Source organism: Peromyscus leucopus, chromosome 6 (assembly GCF_004664715.2).
Source record: "Peromyscus leucopus breed LL Stock chromosome 6, UCI_PerLeu_2.1, whole genome shotgun sequence".
NCBI lineage: Eukaryota > Metazoa > Chordata > Mammalia > Rodentia > Cricetidae > Peromyscus > Peromyscus leucopus.
The window spans coordinates 108,239,616-108,264,826 of record NC_051068.1 but is presented as its reverse complement, the minus strand read 5'-3'; the positions used below and the strand labels follow the sequence as shown (position 1 = coordinate 108,264,826).

Genomic DNA, 25,211 nt, shown 5'->3' with positions numbered 1-25,211 from the left:
TGTCACCAAAGTGAAATTTTATGTAAAAAAGGAAAAATTAATTCGGTTATTAACACATATAGCTAAGTAAAATTCAAATGCATTAAGTTGACAGGCATTTGATTTCAGGAAAATCTCAAAGCTACTTCTACAACTTTCTTGGCTAACAAAAATAACCCTTAACAAGAAAATAACAATTTCCAGAAACTTTTAAAATTGTTTTCTTTCTCTGGAGAGAAAATTCTTCTGTGGAATATGAATCAAGTTGTTTTGGTCTTAGTTTAAATTATCAAGTAGAAATAGCTGTCACTCATGTTCCATTTGGGACCACATCACTTTACTACTTTGGGGAAAAAAACTAATTTAAGAGAAACTTTAAAGGTTTTTGAGAAATCTGCTACTATTTGCCACTAGAATTTAAACTACATACTAATTAAATATTTACAGTCATCCTAATGGACTATTTCCAGCTCTCTGCCTCCTGTTGCTATAGATGCCAACAGCATTGATGCTCTCTGTACATTCTGGAAAGAGGGTACCGTTTCCTATAAATCTGTATAAAGTATTCCCCAGCCCGTTTATCACTGAGGAATCTTAAAGGGGCTTTCAAGAGATACCAGAGGTTGGTTAAGTTTTAATATAAGCTAGAAAAATCAGCATTCAGTACCTTGAAAAGAAGCATTTCCAAAATACAGAAATATGGATTTGTGGGTTTCCACAGAGGATGGGACCTGGTCCCACCACTGCCCGCTGTGTACACAGCATTTAACATGTATGATGTCAAGAAGAACTAAAATATGAAGGATCTCACCCGGTGCAATACAAATGACTGATAGGATGAATGGGGGCGGGGGGGGGGGGGAGAAGTTCTTTCTGTTGGCAGAAGTGATTAGGGCAAGGAGCTTGGGCAATGTGATAAGAGGCAAAGAACGATGGATGAAAAGGGGCCTGAAAGCCAGTGGTAACTGCAGCCCTTGTTGTAGAACAAGCAATTAGGATGGCGGTGGGGTGGGAGGAAACAGGCAGGCTGCCAGGAGAGAACTGAGCAGCACAGAAGCAGAATCAAAAGCCCTTCTCTGTGAGAGGTGACCCGAAAGGGGTCTGTATTTCCATATTCGGGAAAACAGGAAACGTCTGTTCTGTAAGTGGAAAGTGTAAGAGGTTGGAGCCACATGAAAGGGAGGTGGGGAGGGGGGTGCCATGCCATTCTAAAGGTTCACTGGATACTATGAGAAAGATGTTTTCATAGTGAGGAATTTAAGATGAAAGATGCACAATCTACTCCTAGAGCACACACCACACAGCATTGGTAATAACAGCTCACACAGCGCTGCACTTACTCCAATCCTAGGGTTGACACACAGGTCATTTAGTCCTCAGAGCAGTCTTGGGCACATATAATTCCCATTTTACAAATGAGGACATTGAGGAATGAGGAAGTCAAGTAACATAACATACCTCTAGAAAGGAAATGAGACAGGATCTGAATGCTTATACCAAGCAAACTAAGTGTGATCTCTAGGAAATGTGGGGCCTTACTACCTGGGGTTGACTTCTGTCCAGCAAATGTCTAGCATGGTAAGCACTCCATGAATATTCATTGGCTGAATAAATTAAAGCATGCTCATAGCAAAAGTATATTTTGCTTTTCTCAGAACACCCTCACAAATTACTACCCCATGCAACATCCACTCAGATCCTTCCAAAGAATACAATGTGGGATGAATTGAACAGGAAATTTTTCTTGTTCAGTTTCTCTAAATAATGCGAACTTCAGAAAGCACAAAGGCACTTTGTCATATGTTTGCCCATTCCTTATCTTCAAAACATATGCGACCAGATTTAATGTCCTTGAAAGGTGGGGAATTTTTTTATACTAAAACCCAGTAATTAGCAGTTAATGGGTGTTATAACTAAATAAACAACAGGAAGATTGTTCTGCTGGCACCAAGTGGGAAAGCATGTTACTAAAATCAGAGTCCAGCCAACATGTCCCAGAGGACTCCATAGCATGGAACAGACTTTCCCTGACAGTCATCCCTCCTTTCTCTGTAAGACATACACATTTTTTTTTTTAGATTATTTGAGGGATCGTTGAAGTGATAGTAGAAAGGATATGTAACCTGTCAAATGCTTCTTATTTGAAAAGTACCTTCTGATTCACCTGAGGATATATGATGCTAAATTTCGAACTGCAAAAATAAATAAAAATATTAGAAGCAAGGACTTGAACAGGATCACTGAGTTTTTAAAAACAACAGACAATCTAGGACTTGAAGTCAGACTGCCTGACTCGGAGCCGACACTACAAAAGGCCAACAGCCAAGGGCAGCGCTCCGCCTTGCTGCTATTGCTGCCGCTGCTGTGGTGGTGGTTGCTGTGTTGTGGGGCCAGCCAGTTCATCGTTTGTATTATATGGGTATAATTCTGTTTCTCTTGCAAAACTCATGTCAAGAGTCTTGAAGTTTTCTGGGCCCAGGGGTTCATTGGAACAGTATTGGGTCGTTTTATGGCTATTTCCTGGGCTCCGTCCTGGGCAATGTCAGTGACTCAAGCAAGTCTGTCCTTGAACAGAATGTGCTGGTCTGATGTGAGGTGTCTGGAGGCATGCTGACACTTCAGAGATACTTAAAGCAACTCCTACCTCTGTGGGAAAGAGCATCAATGGGCTTTAGAATCTGCCCATACGTTCTGTTGTTTACTGACTATAAAGCAGATGAGGAAAACTACACTTTTCTTCCTTGGCTGACTCTTCTAATCTCATCACATTTAATAAAAACTAATTTGAGAACCAACCTCTTGCTTAGGTCACCTATACTACACTACGTTAGAATACAGTAATGCTTATTTGAAGAGCTTCCATCTAGAATTTTCTCCACTGTCGTTGTGTAGCAACATCCACACTGTTCTTAGCTACTCAAACCATCTTTGTGTTCCTGAAACCCGTTCAGTTCTTTCTCACCTAGAGACATGTTACCGGGTGTTAGCTCAGCTGAAATTCTTCTCTACAGTCTTTACACAGATAGCTCCTTCTCGAGGCCTAGAGTTGGACTTAAATGTGTCCTCTTCAAAGAGGCCTTCTCTGACCACCCAAATCAATGTGGTCACTTGGACACTACCTCATGGAATAATTTTAATTCCGTGCCCAGCATTTGTAGCCCTACGATGTTGGGCTGTATATCCCATAATGAACAGGAAGATTGTCTGACTAGTCATCTCTTTGCAGTGGTATCTCCTGGAAGTAAAGCATAGTCTGACACATAGAAGTGATCACATGAAATAACAATGGTATGAAGGCCACTTCCTACATTTTCATGTAGCTTCAGGGATGTAATTCATGGAGCAAGATGTCATGTAGGGGATAAAATGTTTCTACAATGTAGCATATGTAATCTGGAAACTCAATTTAAGGTTGTTATTATTGTTTTCATGTAAGAGTCCAAAATTATGGAATCTGGGCAAAAACTAATACATAAAATACACAGAAAGTCTGAGCTATTTCTACATACATGGCATCTACCCAATGAGCAATTTGTGATTTTACTTTCCAACTGTAACACAATTTCCAGATTTGAGTTTTGCTTTGAAGTCTAGAAAACTATGAACAATGTTTGATCTCTCACTTCAGTTTTTTTTATAAAAGGCATTTTATAATCTAGCAGTGAAGGAGGGCAAACTATAAAGTATCGAATCAGAGACCTGAAAGGCTTAACAAGCCTTCAAAGGTAATCTTTATTGGTGCACTTTTTCCACTAGTAAATGTTTCCAACTTCTATCCACCTCCACTGAAGGGTTAATGAAGTCATGTTCATTAAGCTCTTTGATATTCCAAGTAAGATATTTGAAAAAAATACAATCTGTTTTTTTTTTAATCTTCTTACACCTGCCAACGAAATTAAAAAGCAATAAAATCTCAACCGCTTCAAAAAGAATTGGGCTCACTACTGATTAGAACTCAGAACTTACCAGACTTTTTGATAAATTGAACCACTGATAAGCATGGTGGGCAAAATTAAAGGTCAGAGAAAATCCCCACTTGGTTAGCATAAATGAGGATCCATTAATTTAACTGGGTTGAGATTCTCAGGATGAAAATTCTCTAAAGAAGCAGACACATAGTAAGATCAACGTTACCAGCCAATCAATGATCTGCTTTTACCCTGAAGGTCCATTTGTCATGAATGTACATTTAAGTTGCCCTCCAAATGCCTTCCATCATGTTTTATTCATTATCATTATCTGTAAAGCAGTAATCATTATAAAAATGAGATTTCTTTAATCTGGATGCTTGCCTTAGTCATAAACTAAATAAACATCATTATAGACAGATGAATATAAGCAGGTGTTAATGTGGTTATATGTGTGTTTATGCACAATGTGCAGGGGGAAGGGAAGGTGTGTGTGTGTGTGTGTGTGTGTGTGTGTGTGTGTGTGTGTGTGTGTAAGACTCTAATATATAACACAATGATGTCAGACCCAAAATCATCTTGGCAAAGCCATACTTTATCTGCAGAGTACTTTAGCTTTGTGGCATTCTAGCTTGGAATCTTTACTTTAAATATATAGAAAAATAGATCATAGATTAATTAAAGCATTAAACAAATTCTTCCTCCCAAGAGCTTTGCAAGAGACAAGGATGCCATTTATTGAACCACAAAGCTCCTTTTGCTTAGCAAACTTTCCATCATGAAACCCATGAAGCAAATGGTAACTTACCAGGTCCTGCTTCAGTATTCCCAAGCTGCAGGTTGTGGCATGTAAAGAATAGAGCACAAAATAAATAGTTTTGAAAAGATAGTAGCGGAAGTAAAAAAAGAGAAAGAAACCTACTTTAGCAAGACCAATAATTACAAGATAGAGTTTTTTAATAGCGTAATCTTTAAAGAAAAGAAAAGAAAACCTTGAGAAAGCGGATGCTGAAGACCCACCGTCACTGGGTGCATGTTTAAATGTTGTGTGGCTTGGGCTGGTTTGCAGCTGGGCTCTCTCATGGTAAAAATTAAGCAACTCCTCTGATATCCAGAATAATTTACTCTAACCTCTCCCTTCTCTCTTTGTTTTCCAAATTTAAAAAAAAAAAAATGTTTGCCATTAATTTTCAACTTTTCATCAATCCACATGCATAATAGAGCAACACAGCAATTCTTCATTATACTAATGGGGAAAAATTAACTTGACATCAAGCCTAATTGAGTAAAACCTCACTAATTTTTATAAATAGGGATAAGTCTTGCTTGATTAGTGAAAGCAATTTAGTATAGAACATGTTTAGATAAATGCACTCGTGCTGATTTCAGGACGTACGCTAACGAAGGAGGCTGCAACATCAGGCACAGATATGGGTGGGTCCTTAAGAAAACTCACCACCATCTATGGGTAGGTATCACAGCCTGTCAGTTGCATAAGAGCAATTTTTTTAGATTGGCATTTTTTTCAGCTCTTAAACATTAAAATTTAAGAATAATGTGGGGGGGGACCTCAAAGACAGTTTTTATAGATATTGCTACGGTATTCTACAGCCCAGACTATAAGCAAAAGGATCAAACTGTAATTAACTATTGGTAGAGTCAAAATTAACAAGGACTCACTCTGCTGGCCATCCTCTATTCACGGGCAGCTTTGTTCCTAAAGTGCTCCTGTAATCAGAACTGATTAGAGCAATGCTTCTGTTAGGAAGTCGTGTGGAGCATGGGGAACAGGGCACTGGACGCCAGACCCCAGGGGGAGATCTCACTGACCACCCAAGTCACTTCTTACAGACAGCATTTGGCGCTGTGCTGCTCAGTGCTGGTGCAGAAGGAGAGTGACGACTATGAAGGGCACCTACTTGCTTACCCAGTAAGAAGTGGTCAGCCCTGAAATTGTATACATACAAGTAACGCTGAGCTGACGCAGTAGGGTATATCTATATATTTGTGTCTCTATATAAAATACTATATATTGTGTTATATAGGTGTGTATTATATATGTTATATACAATACATATATTTATATGTATGTACAATAATAATCAAAGAAAAAGAGCTCAATTTCAGAGTAGGTGAAGGAAGAATGTGGGAAGGATTAAAGAGAGAAAATGATGTAATTATATTTTAATTTAAAAAAGTTTTAAGGCAAAAAACCTTCAATTCGGCTGTTCTGAGTTCTTACTGAATCTTAACATTGGTTTCCCATTTAAACCAGTTCTTAACATAGACACCGATAGGAAATGACAACTGTTTTTAAAGGATGTGACATTCAAATTATATGATTTAAAATACTACATAGAGCCAGAGTGTAGCTCATTCCTGCAATCCCAATACTTAGAGTGTGAAAGCAGGATAATCATGGGTTTCTAGGTTACCTGGAGAGACCTAGACTAAAAAAAAAATATTGTTTTAATTTTAAAAATAGTAAATACTTGGTATGTGGCAGACTACATGAGGATAGAATGGAACTAAAAAAAAATGATTTAAAAAAAAAGAACTAGCTGATAATATGTCCATTTGAGGCACATTAGGAACCCCAGATCCTTTCTTCCAAGCCTGTGCAGCAAGGTGGCCCTCACCAATGGTAACTAGAGATTTTCTTTTGGAAAAGTCAAACCCAAGAGCCTCATTCACAGGCAAAGCAAACAAGGCTGAAATTGAGCCCCATGCTGAAGACATATATTGTCAATACTTTTAGCTATCCAGTCTCCTTCTCTAAACACAGAAAGCCAGGAATATACTCCGCATTCTCATTCTCCAGGTCAAAAGGGAAAAAAATGATCCACTGTTCAGCACCTACCCACTCCAAACAAAACAAAATAAAACAAAACTGAGAAGCAAGCCCCACATATTCTCATATAGAGATTCTAGTTACAGATCAGTCAGGGCAGGAGAGAGGGTGAGAGACAGATATAGAGACACACAGAGAGAGACAGAGAGAGGAGAGAAGAGGAGAGGAGAGGGAGGAGAGGGGAGGGGAGGGGAGGGGAGGGAGGAGGAGAGGAAGGAGAGGAGAGGAGAGGAGAGGAGAGGAGAGGAGAGGAGAGGAGAGGAGAGAGAAGGAGAAGAGAAGAGAAGAGAAGAGAAGAGAAGAGAAGAGAAGAGAAGAGAAGAGAAGAGAAGAGAAGAGAAGAGAAGAAGAGGAGAGGAGAGAGATTCTGAGATTTCAGTTCTCTGTAACATTTGCAATGCTTTGTGTATATTACATACCGAAGGGCAGAGAGTGTGTCCCTCCATGCCTCTGACACATTACCAGGACTTAGAAGAGCAACAGGAACACACTGAATACTTGTAAAATACTTACTGGGTGACTTAATGTGTTTAAATCTGTAAGACTCTCACAGAGATCCTAGCATTTCAAAAACACTTTTTTTTTATTTATGAAGTATCAATTTATATCAGCTTGCTGATGTAGTCTGGCTCCCGACATCACCTACTTTGTGGATAAATTCCACTTCATTGTACCTCAGTTTTAAACATAATATGTGCAGTAATCAACTTCTGCAAATGGCAGAGTAATTTTTTTCTTTTATTATAAATGAGTAGGAGACTGGTTGCAGATCTCAGAAAGAATGAGCTAGATGGTCCCTCTAGTGGCCTGGAAGTGCTAACACATGCCACCAAGGATCTCATATTCCTAAGGAATCAAGATCTAGTGATAGTAGTCATTCCCAAGCTGTGTGTCCTAGAGGAAGAAATGTTCCACATGCAGAGGTTAATGTGACCCCCTCCATATCAGAGGAAGGAACAAGTCAACTTCAAGGTAGGATGCCTCACATTATCTAGTGACAACTGAGTAACTGGATGTGCATTCTACACGCACATCCCCATGTCACACAGACTGCTATGTTTCACATTTACTAGGTGTAAAGAAATCTCAGTGTTTGTCTAAATACCTAAAGGTTATAAATGGAACTGTCAACTAACTTCTAACATTTGCTGTGATAAATACATGATGATAACATATTTTTAAATTGTCTAAAGCTATTGGTTTTACATGATGGAACACAGACAAAATAATACTAGAGAGTACTAGATTTAAAACAGCTTTGCATACTTAGTATCCTGTGATAAGCCAGAACTGTTTGGATAAATTAAAAAAATACCACATTCCTTAGTCATATATTTTAATTGTTCTATAATATTTCTTTCATTCTTCTTATATTTCAAAAAGAATCAAGAATCATGGTATTAAAAATCTAGATTACTGTATAATTTATATCCTATCAATATCATATCAAGTTAAACTACTTTTCTCAACTCATAATTTCAACAGTTCTTACTGTTTTCAATTTTTGAAAAAACATTTATCTCTTTTGAAACATTAGCATTTGATGTTATTGATTCAATTCATGAATCCACACTTGAATTTAAACAAACCACAAGTTTTAAATACTGTGTTCTATCCTTTCAATGGAGTCATCTAGAATAAATTATTTTTATAATATTCAATATCATAAAACACTTTTTTATTGTGACCACTGTAGCTTACTTCACAGCACCTACTTTGTGAAGCATCACCAGGCCCTTCAACTTGGTTCCTTCAATTCTATTTATATTTCTATATCATGTAAAGACCATTTGAAATAGCAGTATGCTGGCCAATATGTTTAAACTTTTGTTCTTCTATGACTATTCCTTCAACAAAATGTTGACAAAATAATTTTCACAAGAAATCAATGTCCATGCCAGGCAGGGGTGGCACGCACCTTAAATACCAGACCTTGGGAGGCAGAGGCAGAAGGGTCTTCATATTTAAGGCCAGTCTGGTCTACAGAGCAAGTTCCAGGACAGCCAGGGCTACACAGAAAAACAAAAACAAAAACACAAAGAAAGAAATAGAGAGAGAATGAAGAAGGAAGGGAGGGAGGGAGGGAGAGGGAAACGAAGAAGGGAGGAAAGGAGGGAGGGAGGAAAGGAGGGAGAGAAGGAGGGAAGGAGGAAAGGAGGGAGGGAGGGAAGGTCAGCACTATTTGTGCGGTTCATGTCAAGACCTGATACATAGGTATCGTCCAGGGCCATATCTTCTCTTCCCTCCTCACCAGATGTGTAGTTCCTGGAAGTATGTTTTAGAATACTAGCCTCATTCTCACCTGTCCATGGATTTATTGTTCATGTTGGTTAGAAATCCTAGTCATTTCTATTCCAAAACTAGAGGAATCACGTCACTGGTGTACTGTGCTAACACACAACAATCTCATACCATTAAAGTTCCAGTTCCCTTTGCAAGACAAGAGTGACTACTTTATACATTATCAGGACACTCTTTTCTTAGATACCTTCATGGCTGGCTCTTCTCATTACCTAATCCTCTGCTGACCTGATAAGGGAATCTTTTCTGATTGTTCTGTCCAAAGAAGCTCCCACATGTCAATCACCAGGTTTTATTTCCATCAAAGGACATATTGCTTTCGCATAGCCTGTTTCACTCTTTGCTACTATTTCCACTACATAAACTAAGAGGCAGAAGAATGTGTTTGCCTCTAGCCCCCTGTGTATAGGGTACTGAGCAAGGACTCAGTAAATATTTATTAGAAAAATTAATGAAAACCTGTACAAGTCCAGCACGAATAGTCTTTTGATTGATATTTCTAAACCATGTAAATCAGGACACACCTTTGTCATGGTGCTTAGATTTACTGGAAACATCCTCGGACAGAGCTAATTCTAAAGCAAGAGTCTCAATACCTTAATTAACCTTAGCTTTTGAGCAATTTGATTTGCTAAAAAGAAAATGTTTATGGGGGCAGAAAGATGGCTCAGCAGGTAAGGGTGCTTGCCATCAGCCTGATGACCTGAGTTCAATTCTCAGAACCTGCTGTGAAATAATCATTGTACACTGTAAATATGTATCATTCTTATTGGTTAATAAAGAGCTGACTGGCCTATAGCTGAGCAGGAAGAGATTGGGTGGAAGAGCCAGAATAGGAGGCTACTCAGAAGAAGAATGGCAGAGTCTTGGCAGTTGCCAGCCAGATGCTGAGGCAGCAGGATCTGTACAAAATGAGGTAACAAGCCATGAGACACATGGCAGCAACTAAAAAAAAAAAAATAGAAATGGGTTAATTTAAAATGTAAGAGCTAGTTAGTAACAAGCCTAAGGTATCAGCCAAGCATTTATAATTAATGTGTGGTTATTTTGGAATGGCCAGTGGACAGAGTTGACCAGCAATGCCTATGAAAAACTCTGCCTACAAGAACCTACATGGCAGAAGAAGAGCATCAACTCGTACAACTTGTTCTCTGTTAAGTCGGTCACTATCCCTTTAAATAATTTTAAAACTCTGTATTGTCAATGCTTCATATAACAGAACCTGAAGATCCCAATGGAAAACCTGCTCAAGTCTGGATCAGGGTCACACTCCTTCTCCATGGAAGGGCGGTCATGCCTGACCTGGTCTTGTTCATTCTAGGGGACACAGAAAAATCTTCCTCAGGATACAAATTCCAATCAGGCTTCAAATTTCATGGTAGAGCATCGCCTTTGCCACCTGATACCTGAAGGGATTTTTGTTCGGTTTGTCGGTTTTTGTGGTACTGAGGATTAAACTTAGCCTTGCCCACAATAACCAGGCACTACAACCCTGAGGTACATCCCCAGTCCTTTTTCTTCATTTTTGTTGTTGTTGTTGTTTTGAGATGGGATTTCACAAAGTTAACCAAACTGACCTTGAACTCACTGGAGCCCAGACCGGCTTTGACCTTGCAATTGTCCTGCCTAAGCCTCTTAAGAGTTGAGATTATAGACCTGTGTCTCCATGTCTGGCTTAAAAGAATCATTAATCAGTGTTTAAATTGGCAGCATAGCTGACTGGTTTTTCTGCAGTTTTCATCAAAGTTCAGCCATGATTTCACAAGGATGCATTATTTGCCAAAGCCTGCATAAAGCAGCTAGAATTCAGACACACGGTGGAAGGCAGGTTTTCACTATTATTCTCTATGTTCCCTCTATTGTGCCCTGCATGATCATGTCCTCAGAAAACAATATTCTTTGGCTAATCCATCTCTCTCTTCTTAGTAAAATAAATACGTATTGAATGAAGAGTTAACATTATCATCTTGTTTCTAGCATTATGGAGAAGAAAGAGCCCCCAGCATTATACAGCCCAGTGCAACCCAAGCTTCCGGTCTCAGAAGCTGAATGTCCTTGGCTTGACTGACATCTCTAAGTCAGTATCCTAACTATAACTGTGCTTAGCCCTAGTTTATGAGGATCAAATAAGATAAGCCATCAACTGCTCCAACACAGACGTGGAGCACTTATAATTGTTCACTTTAGCTATTACAAGAAATCATCTATTTGGACATTAGCATGTTTTCTGATAAATCTTAACTAAAATCATCATTCACTTCACTACCTGAGATAATTTCCAGCTAGTTTAATATTAACTCAAAGCTGTTTCAAACACACTTGAGAATTTTACCTTCATCAGGTGGGAGAAGAATATGACCAAGAATGTTTTTTCTTTCCAAAAGAAAACTTGTGTTTTTTTCCTTAACAACCTCTTTCAAATATTTCTTTTCTGTCTTTTATTTTTCTTGGTTGTTTTTTCTTCTCATCTCAATTGCTCACTTTTATATTATGCTTGACTTCGTAGCTTGTGGATCTGCATTTACTGGATGAGTCACACTGAAGATTTAGCCTCTCCATCTGCCAGATGATAATTACAGTGCACACCAGTGGCCCTGTCCTCCCAGCACCCTTTATAATCACCGGTCTACTCCATCTGTATTCTATATTGGGTTGGTTAGCATCTCCAAGTCCTCAAATCCTAATTAAAAACAGTATTTGTCCTCTAGTTTATGGGGATGGTAAGATAATTAGTCTACCGCTAAAGGCACAGACCTGGAACACTCAGTAAAATGTTAATTGTAAGTATGATGTAAAATTTTCTATTTAGACATTGCTATATTCTTTGAAAATCTTAGTAACAAGCATCATTTTTTACACAACAATAACTCCCTGTTAGTTTAGCATTAGTGTTACTTCAAAGCCCAACAAGGAACCTGGCCATCTAGACACTTAGTTCAGTCCAAAGGGACCGCCTAACAGAGGATGGACCAAGGGAGTGTTTATAAGGAATTGGGGGTTTAAGAATAAGAGGTCAGTTTCATCCTAAATTCTGAAACTGTAAAATGTAAGTCTTGGGAGCCGTCAGTGGCTGTATTTCCCTCTGTCGGAAGCAAACAGTCCAGGGTGAAAGGAACAAAATGATGCTGAGAGGCATGCAGAGAAGGAGAAGGGTTGCTGAGGCTCTGTTGGTTCCAGCTTCTTGCTGTCCCAGAAGTTTGGCTTTCCCATGAGAGACACCAGTTTCTTTCCAACAATGAATCCTTTGGTCATAGATAATTTGAGTTTGATTTCTATCACTTGAAATGAAAATAGTCATAGTACAAAGAAGGTAACCTCTACTTTCAGTAGTTGTTATAAAAAAAAAAGATGAGATAAAAATCAATAATTGCCTAGCATATTACCTGGTGTGTAATGCTTGCTTTAAAAATGGTTCCCATTAATATTCTTCAGACAGTGCAAACATAAATCCTAAGTCAGTTAATTAATGAACACAACTTTCAAAACCTTCAAATCTTCTTGCAATTTCAAAACCACTCAGAGGATCCTTTGGATGGGATCTTGAAAGAGTTGAAGTGGCAGAAATGCCCTGAATTAATTTTACTAGAGGGATTGTGTGAGTCCAACTGAAAGGCTCACGTATGGTTAAACAACCCCAGAGAAAAATCAGTCCCAAGACTAAGAGTCCACAGTTCCTTCAACTCGTGTGTTTAAGCATCCGGAAGGAGAGCACAAAGAAGGCAGGCTTATCCCGTGAAGGTAGGCATGTCTAACACATATGGATGTGTAAAATACTGACTTGACTGTTTCCCCACCCCCTTCATAGTTAAAAGTACAGAGAAGAGTAAAAGAAAATGCAGTCTGTACAACATACCTGGAGGGACACTACACTGACAGTGTCAAAGTGGATGTGTCCATTAGGCTCTGTGACCGCAGGGTTGGCATAGCATGTCACACCATTGATTGCAGGTAATGGTAGTGTTTTGGGTTGATGGGTTTTTTCTTTAGAACCAAAGTCATCATTCCCGAAGTGGGTATGGTCATTCTACATGTGAATAAAACGAGAAGATTATAAGAAGGAAGAAGATGAGCATGCAGATAAGAAAATGGTCCACTGTTTTTCATTTATAACAGAAAAATGTTTATTTATATCTACTCTATCTGCAATGCAATCTCTTTGGAATGCTAACACTTCCTCTTTTTTTTCCTAACATTTCCTCTTTAAACAGATTCTTAGGTACTGGATTCTATGGTTGCTTTCCACTTTCTCTGTGTTAGGGAACATGTATGTTCTTATTTGATGAATATAAATGGGATGCAAATTATCCATATCTATTATTTTGCATTAAATCAAGATTAATAGTTCCAAATTCTATATGAGTCAGGTGTTTTTCTTACACCTGCCAATACACTAATTTTTTTTATTTTCTTCATATTTGCTAGTATAAGACTCAGACTGTTCATATAATGCACAATCCTTGCCTTTGTTAGGGAGCCTGGGAAAGTAGGACATCCAATGAAGTTCATTTACCTGTCCATATGTTTTCAGTAGCATCTTAAGTGTCCTTTCAACAAAGAAAAGCATGTAAAATCCACCAAACACAGCAACTGCCTTCTCAACATAATTGTCAACTTTGGGATTAAATCCAAACGCCTAAAGAGGAGGAAACAGGGCAATTCAGATAAAACCAAGTAGTTTAACTGATTTCTGGAAAACAATACCATAATTTCTTAGTATACAATTTTCCCCAAAGTTGTAAGTCCACCTTCAAACAAATACTCTGAAAGTCACCCTGTGGACTAAAACCATCAGATCTTACAGATTCTTCCCTAGAACATCCACAGCAACATTTGCCTTGAGTGAATCATGATGCAGACAAAATGCTAAATACACAAACATAGAACACTGCATTGTGCTAAACATGTCATACAAATGCATTTCTAATGAAAAAAACATGTATTGTAATTCTCATTGGTAACTAGCCAATTGTATGGCTGTCATCAAGCCACTCAATCTCTTTAAATTTTCAGTTTTCTTCTTCACATTTGATGGTTTTTGGTATTTCTCTGAGGCTCTTTCTAGATAAATATTAATAAAATCTATAATTCTAAGAATATATACCTCATATTTATATGTAGATGAAAAGCTAGAAGAATCTTTTGTTATTTTGTAACCTTACAAGAGGGGCATGGCCTGAATACTAGTTTTGCTTTATTTGGGACTGGTCTCTCCATCTTCACATGTGCAGAATATGTAGGGGAATCCGTCTATATGGATTTCCCTCATTGGCATTTGTGATTTGTTCTTTTCAATGTCCTCTCTCTTTCCCTCTGTTCTTTCCCTTCTATTATTTCTTTTCCTTATATGGCCATAACAGAGATATTAAATAAAACATGCACATTATATATTGATTAAGTAAATAATGTACTACAGTCACAGTCAGGTAATACACTTTAATCAAAGAAAAAAATAAGTTGTTCTTTTTTTTCCTGTTTTTTTTTGTTTTTTTATTTGTTTGTTTGTTTGTTTGTTTGTTTGTTTTGTTTGTTTGTTTGTTTGTTTTAAGATAGAGTTTCTCTGTAGCCCTAGCTGTCCTGGAACTTGCTCTGTAGACCAGGCTGGTCTCAAACTCAGAGATCCACCTGCCTCCACCAAGTGAAGTTGTTCTTTATTTGCTGGCCTAGCTCTGTCTGAGCATGTCCTGATGGCTGCCCTCCTAGAACAGTAATTTTTTCTCTGACCCCAACATTCCTTGAAGCTCCAGACAGTCTTTGACCCTTGCTGCGGTTCTGTTTTCTCTATCCAAAGCCTTATAAACCTATCATAAAATGCTGTGAGGATTAGGAAGGCTAAAATGTACAAAGTGCTAAAATGTTTAGAATAAGCAGTTATTCACAGAAACATATAGCCCATCCCCTTACCTCTGGAATAAGCTGGAAAATGGCATTTGAGAAAAGGGTCCCGATAGCCAACCCCACAAAATAAGTCAAAATCTTGGGGAAGTATGACTTCTTTATCAGTGGTGTCAAAATCAACCCCAGGAGAGATGCCAAATTAATAATTGTCACCGACAGGATTCCATAGCTCCAGACTATGGGAAAAGAGTAAAAATTAGTTACAGCCAAGGAGTCAACTGCATTACTGCACATTAAACTTGCAACATTTCCTCTTTAAAGGCTTCAACAAATACCTTCCTCAAAACTAAAATTGTCATGGAAGACTAAAAGAAAATTGAGAACATACATATAGTAGGCTAAAAATTAATAGAAATCATGTTTGTAAGTCAGTTGGGGATGTTCTACAGATAATAATAAACAATAAAATTGCAGAAAAATTAAACTTGCCAAATGAAAGGCAGAATGAAGTGTAGAGTCCTCAGAGATATAGGTCAGTTGGTACAACACTGGTTTACCATGCAGGAGGCCCTGTGTGCAGTCCCCAGCATTTCATAAACTAAGCATGGTGGTGCACGCCTGTAATCCCAGCACTTGGCAGGTGGAATTAGGAGGATCACTATTTCAAGGTCATCTTCATCTACATTGCAAGTTCAAGGCTAGCCTGGCCATCTGAATTCGGTGCTCAAATGTGATAGCAAGAGTTTCCACCTAAAACCTGAGAGAACTTACTAAAACAGAGCTAAGAGCAGATTCCTAGTTCATATGTCTGCTGGGGGCCGTGGCACACATAGGCATCTCCAAGCTGTGCAGCACACTTTGTGATGGATTACGCTTTTGCTAGTACTAAATGGGGGGGGGCGTTTCTGGGCTACACGATGCTTGATGGAGGCATAGACCCACTGCTTCCCAGAGGTGGCAGTGAACATGGCTCCCAGAGCTGGCAATAAACATACCTCCACCAAGGTGAAAAAGCCAAGAGGGGTGGAGTCCGCAACCAAGGCTGCCATTTCAGTCCTAGCCACACTACAGTTTAAATCAGTGTCAAAAACTGATTACAGATTCACAATAGATTCAGATGGAAAAAAACTTCTAAACAGTTTACAATATGTGTAAAAATATATGTAAGCTTGGAAGAGAGAGGAAAAGGAATATAGGCAGTTTTATAAAGAAATATATATTTAAAAAATAAAATCTTTAAAGAGACAGTAAGATAATATGAAAGTTAAACCACATAAGAATGGATTACACAAAAAATCTGGATACTGCATATTATTATATTGTTTTTGGGATTTTTAACTGCAGAGAGACATTTGATTGTAAGGGCTACTAAGTAAAGCCAACATGTATATTTTAAAGGTATCTTGACTTCAAAATTTATGTTTAAGAATATGTTGCTTTAGAAAAGAGGTTCTACTTTTGTTTCCACAGATGATGAGAACCTGTGAATTGCTTCCAGGTTAATATGGTTTGATCAACCAAAACCCCCTGGAAGGCTTCTGATGGCAGCCATGGCCCAGATGGTCCAACATCCAAAACAGCTTCAGAGAAACTGGTTGAGACAATGCAGCCCCACAGACTACTATAGCCCAGATTTAACTATAATTCTTAATTTTCTCAGGATCCCCATAAGATTGCCAGTGCCCACAATTAGCAGGATGTAGTATGAAAAGTTATGGCCAAATTCCTAAAATATTATTTATAAATGTTTATTATTTTTATTTAAAGAGGGTTGATTATAAATGCAATCTCTTTCTAAAGAAGAAAAAAGGATATAGATATATGATAGGATAAAAGGGTAAATTATTGAATCTACTTTGAGAAAGCAACAACTTGGTGGTGATACATTGTGTACCCCAATAAAGCTTGCCTGTGGATCAGAGGACAAATCTAGCCACTATATTAAACATAGAGGTCAGGCAGTGATAGCACAAGCCTTTAATTCTAACATTCGGGAGGCAGAGATCCATCCGGATCTTCATGAGTTCAAGGTCACACTGGGAACAAAACCAGGCACAGTAGCACAGGCCTTTAATCCCAGCACTAGGAAGGAAGGAAGAGGGCAGGGCACAGAAACATATATAAGGCATGAGTAAACAGGAAGTCTCTCTCTTGAGATTGAGGATTTCATAGAGGTAAGAATGTGACTGGCTTGTTCTGTTTCTCTGATCTTTCAGCTTTCGCCCCAATATCTGGCTCTGGGTTTTTTATTACTAAGACCGTTTAGCAATTTGTGTTACAAACTTGTTTGAAATATTTTACATTGCTATAGATTTTAGTTTATTAATATAAATTTCAAATTAATTTTGTTACACTGTATGTATATTTCTACTCTTGTTTAAGGTATTATGTTTATGCAACTCATTTAAAATTATCATGTATAATTAAGAAATATAGATTAGTAATTAGTCATCTATGATAATCAAACTTATAGTCATATTAGTTAAGTTTTCTGGGTATACATAGATATATTTCAATTAAGTAGGTAATCTTCAAACACTTCAAAGACGTACAGAATATGGCATTTAAATTTTTTATTTATTTTATTTTTTTTTTTTTTTCTTTTTTGCGCTTTTTTTTACACTTCCTCACAGAATCCGCTCTCTCTCGATTATTACGTGCCCCATCTTTTTTTTTTTTTTTTATTGTGCATCTATTTTGTTGAAGTGTCAATCTTTTATAACACTTGTGCTATTCTATTTGAACATCTCTGAAAGAGCAGTCTGTTTAACTTGAGCCATCTCTAGACAATAACTTAAAATGTTTTAAGAACTTAGACTTTTCTGGACATTGAGACATGTCTGCTCCTGGCAACACCAATCTACTTCAGAGAAGATAATGGGCATCGAAGAAAATCCACATGGAGTTTGCTTTCTTTATGACAAAAGTTAGCCATTTGGGCAAAAAACTGCTCTTGCCTGGACTGCTTGACAGTATGCTGTATAAACTGGACATGCAGGAACCATAGGAAGGTGACCACTGAACTTTGCAAGGAGAGATGGTCCTTCAGGTTCCTACTTTGCAGAAGAAACTCCCAGACATTCTACAGGACACAGGAAGAAGTGACTGATGAACTTCACCAGAATGGGTAGGACAGTCTTTAAAATTTCCTGCTTCACTAAAAGCTATGCCAGAGACTCTAGGCCTGTAGGCTGAAGATAGATGCCCCAATGTTACAGAGGAACTTTGGATGACTGTCCAGGCAGCCAGATGTCTCTATCATTTCTAGAATTATGAAAGTTGCTTGCCATTCACTTCCTGTTTACTCAGGTAATATTATATCCTTCTAGGGTCTTTGATGGAGTTGAAGACTAGATAGTTATAATTATAGTTTTCCTTAGTCATGATAAATTAGATATAAAACTTTAGACTCACAAAAATAGGATAGATGATAGAATATTTTCTTTAATTTTGCCAAATATAAATAGACCAAATATTGTAACTCTTGCCTGATAACTGTTCTATTATATATAATTTTGCCATGTTAAAGGTAAAATCTTCCTTTTTGATTAGACAGAAAAGGGGAAATGCTGTGGGATATCTTTCTATAAGCTGTGAATATGTGTGGCTCCCACTGGATGATTAAAAAAAAAAAAAAAAAAAAGCTGTTTTGGCTTATGATAAGAAAGCTTGCAGCCAGGTGGGAAATCCAAACAGAGAGACAGAGAAAAGAAAGGAGGAGTCAAGAGATATGCCAGCCACCGCCAAAGGAGCAAAAAGATGCCACCAGACCGGTAACACCATATAGATTAATAGGAATGGGTTAATTTAAGATGAAAGAGTTAGCTATCTGGAAGGTGAAGCCATAGGCCATACATTTATAATTAATATGAGCCTCTGAGTGATTATTTTATAAATGGCTGTGGGACCGCAGGGCTGGGCAGGACAGGAGAAACTCGGGTCTATATTGTGCTTGTGATTTCAGTCGCCTTGTGCCGCATTGTACAAACTCATCTTGCCAGGCCCAGATGAAGACATGGGTGGTGCTGACAACAGAGAGAGGTGGTTCATCTTTCACTCAGATGCCAAATAGCTACTCAAAAAATGTTACTTAGGAAGGAATGAGCAAATGCTACCCTAAGTTTGATAGTTAACTACGTGTGCTGCCTACCATCTTGATTGTGGAGGGCTGGTTTAAGAACTGAATGGGAATGGAAGTGAAGCATGCACAGGATAATCCATGGCAGCAGTGCAGTCTGAGATGTGCCGTGGCCACCAGAACCAAGTCACATGTGGCCCAGAGAACTGTGTGGAAAATGAGAAAGCTGCCTTTGCATTATCATTTTTTTTAAAGATTTATTTATTTATTATGTATACAGAGGAGGGCGCCAGATCTCATTACAGATGGTTGTGAGCCACCATGTGAGTGCTGGGAATTGAACCCAGGACCTCTGGAAGAGCAGTCAGTGCTCTTAACCTTTGAGCCATCTCTCCAGCCTCGCATTATCAGTTTTAAAGCACCCACAAGAAAATGCCTTTAAATGCCTGTCTTCTTTTCTCCCTGGCCCTGTCAGAGCAACACATGGTGCACAGCAAACACCTGCCATGTGCCCAGCCATGTGCTAAGTCATAGTCTTTTATGCCATCAAATCCACAAAGCCTTGCAAGGTAGATACCACTACCTTCGTCACACAGATGAGGAAGAACATACAGAGTTCCTGTAAGCCCAAGTGGCAGAGATAGGACTCAGAATTTAGGGTATACAGAGGTGGCTGATAGGTTAAAAGCAATTGCTGTTCTTGTGGAGGACCAGGTTCAAGTGCCAGCATCCACACTGGGGAATCCAACACCCTCTTCTGGCCTCTGTGGGTACTGCATGCATACAGCTCACATTCCGTGAGGCACACACACAAAGACACACAGACAAAAATATAAAAACATTTTATATTTTTAAAATATAAATAAGGGGGGAAATAAAGTGGAGCTGGAGAGATGGATCAGCAATTGAGAGCACTTGTTGCTTTTATGAAGGACCCTGGGTTGGTTCCCAGCACCCATATGGTGGCTCACAACTCTCTGTAACTCAGTTTCAGGGCATCCAAGTCCTTTTCTGACTTCCCGACATGGTTCACATACATACATACATACAGGCACAGTTTTCACAAGAGTAAAATAAATAACATTGTTCCTGGACATAACAAGACTTCATTATATGTTGTTTATTATTATTTCAAAAAAGAACAAAAGCAGAGTAAGCAGACACACCACTTACTTGTTTAGTTCCCTGTTGTCCAGTGAAAAGAATAGGCTTAGAGAGAAAAGCCCTGGACTCTCCTCCCACCTCAAGTATTGCACCTATGTGAAACTGCTTTGAAGGACTAGGAGTCAGACAGATCCCTGGTAGACAGACAGACAGACAGCGTGACAGACAGAGAAAAGATGTTCTAGATAGAATGATATGCTTTTTACGTAAACACTTAAGATGGCCAACTACACTATTCTTCCTTGTCTCTAAGACAAAGACTTTCCCTCCACCTGCCCAGCCACCCACCAGAGAAACTGCTCATTAGAACTTTAAACCTCAGGGGAAGGTGTCCTGTGGCAGGAACCAATTATCTCCCCCTTTTTCAGAACTGTCCAGTCCCTGAGATAGTCTATCTACCAATTCTGAGAGACAAAGGGAACCCACTCTACCCAAGAGCATAAAAGTTTTGGTCCTGCCAGACAAATTCAGATTCCAGATCCCCTCCCCCAGGTACAACTGCTTCTTTGTGTGGTGTATGTGGTGTGTGTGTGTGTGTGTGTGTGTGTGTGTGTGTGTATGTGTGTGTGGTGTGTGTAGTATATGTGTGTGTGGTGTGTGTGTGATGTATGTGGTGTGTGTGTGTATGTGTGTGTGTGTGTGTGTGTATGTGGTGTGTGTGTGTATGTGTGTGTGGTGTATGTGGTATGTGTGTGTATGTGTGTGTGGTGTGTGTATGTGTGTGTGTGTGTGTTATGGTGTATGGTATATGTACGTGTATCTAGTGTGTATGTGTGGTGTGTGTGATGTGCATGTGTGGTGTGTGGTATATGTATGTGTGTCTGGTGTATATGTGGAGGGGTGTTATGTGTGTGTTTGTAGGGGGAATGGTGTATATGTGTGTGTGTGTGTGTGTGTGTGTGTGTGTGTGTGTGTGTGGCATGTGTTTGTATGTAGTGTGTGGTGTATGTTTGTGTGCATGTGACATGCTTCCAACAAAACATGGCCAAGTGTTGAGATCTTTCTTTTCCTGTTTTCGTATTCTTTAAATCAGCAGAGAAAGGAATTCGTTCCTCCGGTCCTACACAAACTCACTGTGCAGCATCAAGTCCACCTCTCCATGCTTGCAGCTCCGTCACTGGTTGTACTGTGTTGGGCAGGATGATCTTCAAGGATGCTTTAAATAAGAACCTGTGTTCTTACATCTTATTTAGATTAAATAGTACTCTGTAAACTCATCCAAAAGATGAGGCAATTTTGGACCTTTAAATTACTGCTAAGATATGATTAATTTCTCTCCTAAAGAAGCTAATTTATCATCAGTTTACTGCATATATCAGTGTGGTTTATAAGGTAAATGAAAGGCAACTTCAAAAAAAATGACAAAATGTAAGATCTCTAAAAAATAAGACTATTTTATCTTTCCACCAAAGTGTCAATGTAAACATGCTCAGAGCATTTTTGTATGATGGCCCCCTTTGAATTAGGTTTCTTTTGATTTTTCAGTCTCTTGAATGACCTTGAATCTAACTCACAAACAGTGAAAAGTTACATTCAAAATCTGATACATTTGGTGATTTTCAGTTTCCTTGTGAGAAAGTAATATCACATAAGGACCGGGGAGTCCAGGGAACCCACGGACACTTGTGTGAGATCTCTAGAGAGGAGTGCTTGCTGCATGGCTGTGAAGATCAGAGTTCATGTCTTACCACTCATTTCAAAAGCTTGTGTGCCCACACGTGCCTAGAACACCAGTGTTTCGAGAAACAGACAAGAAGAGTAGCTGGGACTTGATGGCCATCAGCCTAACTCTAGGTTTAGTGAGAGCCCCTGCCTCAAGAGAATAGGGTGGTGAGCAATAGAACAGGACAGTTGACATCCTCCTCTGACCCCCAAGTGCATACACAGGGTGCTCCAACCCATACATGTGTATAGTCTCCACGAGCGAGCACACACACACACACACACACACACACACATACACATGTGCACACACCGAAGGATCAGGCCATAATCCTCTCAAGCTGTAGCAAGCACTGTTCCAGTCACTTACACACATTGGTTCATTTTGGTGCTACCCACAATTCCACCCTAAAATAAAACTGGTAAGTATCACATCAAATGGCAATGCATTGCCAAACTAAACAGATAAACAGAGTCAAGCACTCTATTCTCTTTGTTGGGTTCTCTGTCCAAATATTTGGTGCCTTTCTGATCTTGTAACTGGGAACTGTTGACTCTTCTGCTTTATGACTTTGCAGTGTTGACCCTAGAATTTGCTCTCACTTCCTTTCCTGTTCTCACCTCTTGGCTCCACCTGACATAGAGGAAACTGAACAGCTGAGGTCAGAAAATCTCTCCATCTCCTCTCTCTCCCTCTCTCTCTCTCTTCCCTTCTCTCTCTCTCCCTCCCTCCTTCCTCCTCCTCCTTCTCCTCCTCCTCCTCCACCCCTCCTTCTCTCATTTGCTCCCTCACTCTTTGTTTTTCTGGCACAGTCTTCCTCTCTGTCCCAGACTGGTCTTGAACTCATGATGATCCCCCTGCCTCAGGCTCTGAAGTGCTAGGATTACAGGCCTAAGCCACCACACCCAGCTTTAGAGATACTTTGGAATCTCAGTAGCTCTCCTTTCCTGGTATCACTTCCTGCACCCGTGGGCCTTATGCAATCCTAAGTCGAACATTGTTCCAGGTACTTTATGAATGCTGTTATTGAATCCTTACAGCAACACTGTGAGAAAGGAGCCGCTCATGGGATGAGGAAACAGGGGTAAAGAGGTCAGAGCATGTTCCCAAAAGGGCCAGCAAAGCTTGGAGTGGGGCTTTGAAGTCTGGGCCTTTATTAGTGTGTATTACTAGTAAGTGTTAGTATATTAAAAATTCTATTGCATTAATTTTCAGTTGTAAAGTGTAAAGCATCAAAATGTAAAAGGCTTATGGAAATGTAAACATACTCTAGCAAATATTTGTAATTCTGGCATCTTCTTTCATCAACAAATGTTAAAAGGTTTGTAACTTTAAGAGTGCTTTAAGAGTTCATCGAGAAGCACATTAGTTTTCCTATGCCTTCTATCACAACTGCAGACAAACTGACACCTTTTGAAATAACGTGATAGGCGAAAGGTGAAAGAAACTGACTAATCGATGAAGCCAAATAATTTGCAACCTGGTATCACAGTTTATGGTTTAAAATCAAGAAGTGAATTCATGTAGACACATAAAATTGTATTTATGACATGAATGTAGAAATTAAACTCCCTAGAGCAGTGGTTCTCAACCTTTGGGTCTCGACCCCTTGGGGTCATACATCAGATATTTACATTACCGTTCAAAACAGTAGCAAACTTGCAGTTATGAAGTGGCAACCAAATAATTTTATGGTTGGGGTCATCACTACATCAAGAACCATCTTAAAGGGACACAGCATTAGGAAGGCTGAGAACCGGGGTTCTAGGGAAAGAAAGACTATTGGTAGGGGGAACGTGGGAAGGGGGAAGGGAGGGTGGTTTGGGGGTAAACATGGTCAGCGTACAATATGTATTCGTATGAAAAAAGTCCATATATAACAGAGCACAATGTTCCATGAATATATACAATAAAAACTAAATAAATAAGTAAAAAGAAAGAATTAGATTTGGGAGTATTAAGGATAGTCTTGATCCCACAAGCATAAGAGCGTTGCTTACAAAGTTTATATGAGTTCCCATTATTCTTATTTAAATACTCGCTGAATCTTATTTTACCAAGAGGTCTCTTACAAATTATTTAAAAGCAATAAACGAGAAAAGGGTGCATGGAGCCTTATCTCCCGCTGCCTCTCAGACTTTCTGAGGGGTGAGAAAGCGGCTTCTGGGTACCTTCGGAAAGACTCGGCTTTGCACTGTGCTTCGGCTGATCCTCGCAGGGATGAAAGTTCAGCTGCTGTAAGATCGCGGGGCAGATGGCGGAGAAGTTCGAGCTGGTTATCTGGGTAGCATTTGAGAAGCCATGAAGAGAAAAGATGTCTTCTGCTGACAAACACTGAAACAGAGGAAACACGGGTAGAGACGCAGTCAGCACACGTGGGTGAACGCTGGGAGCCTTAGTGTCTAAGTAGACATACTGTATTCCATCCAGGTATGCAGCGCTGATTCGACACCAGAGCCCACTACAGAAATGAATGGACCTCTACGATGGTGAACCAGTCCATTCCTCTAAAACTAGGAAGAAAAAAAAAAAATGGCAAAGGACTAATTAATCAACAGCCTGCCTAATGTAAACAAACAAAAGTAAAATTAAAATTGGTTTAGAAGTTGTGAAAGACTTCAAAATAATAATAAGAGATGGGCTGAGGCTATAATTCAGGGGTAGAGGGCTTGTCTAGCGTATACAAAGTCTGAGTACCCTAATACTATAAAACATGAAGTGAGTAAAAGCACACTGGTAGCGTTTGAACACAGGGCTCTATCACTGTCTCAATACACCTTTTTGGTTGTTTAAATGGATACTTTGAGGGACTGTCAATGTAGTTTTCTAGCATTCCAAGTTGATAAATACTTGGTTCCTTACAGTTTCATAGTTGAAAAAAATGTATCCATCTTATGTAGCAATAATAGTTCAAATATGTAAAAGTGTTTTAAAGTTTAAGCACAAACTGTTGTTTACTAAAAATATGCATTACTCTAAACCATGATAAGTAGCTTTTCTATATTATGGAGAGTTTTGGAGATAGTGCTGGGCCGTTTAGAAATTCATTAACTTTTTAATGAGGCAAAGAATCTGCATTAAGAAAAGAAATCTCTGCGAAAATAATTTCTAAAGGATCATTTACTCTCAAGTGCATTTTCACTGTAAACTATATTCTAAATACTTGCATTGCTAAGAAAATAATTGACAGATTAAACATTAATAAATTAATGCTATAAAAATTAGAAAATATGTGAAAACCCATTCACTCAAACAGAAGTCTGTCTTTAATAAAACCAATTGAGAAATGTTTTTGTCCATTTCAGTCAATACTCTAACCCCACTAAAATCTTAGCTTTGTACTACAAACTGTATTCCTCAAAATTCATGTCAGACCCCTAATCCACAGTATGGTGATATATGGAGATAGTCTCATGTAAATAATTAGGGTTA

General features: G+C 38.9%; 1 protein-coding gene across 3 annotated transcripts in view; it reads right to left on the bottom strand.

Moving 5' to 3' along the window:
- The window catches only part of Slc39a8 (solute carrier family 39 member 8), a 61,719-nt gene that overhangs the window by 10,684 nt on the left and 25,824 nt on the right, over positions 1-25,211 (bottom strand). For all 3 annotated transcript variants that reach the window (XM_037207132.1, XM_028857430.2, XM_028857437.2), the window contains 4 exons: positions 23,951-24,113; positions 14,941-15,110; positions 13,550-13,672; positions 12,893-13,063 (listed from right to left, as the gene is read on the bottom strand). In XM_037207132.1, the coding sequence (XP_037063027.1) occupies positions 12,893-13,063; positions 13,550-13,672; positions 14,941-15,110; positions 23,951-24,113 (627 nt within the window). The remainder of the gene's footprint in view (positions 1-12,892; positions 13,064-13,549; positions 13,673-14,940; positions 15,111-23,950; positions 24,114-25,211) is intronic.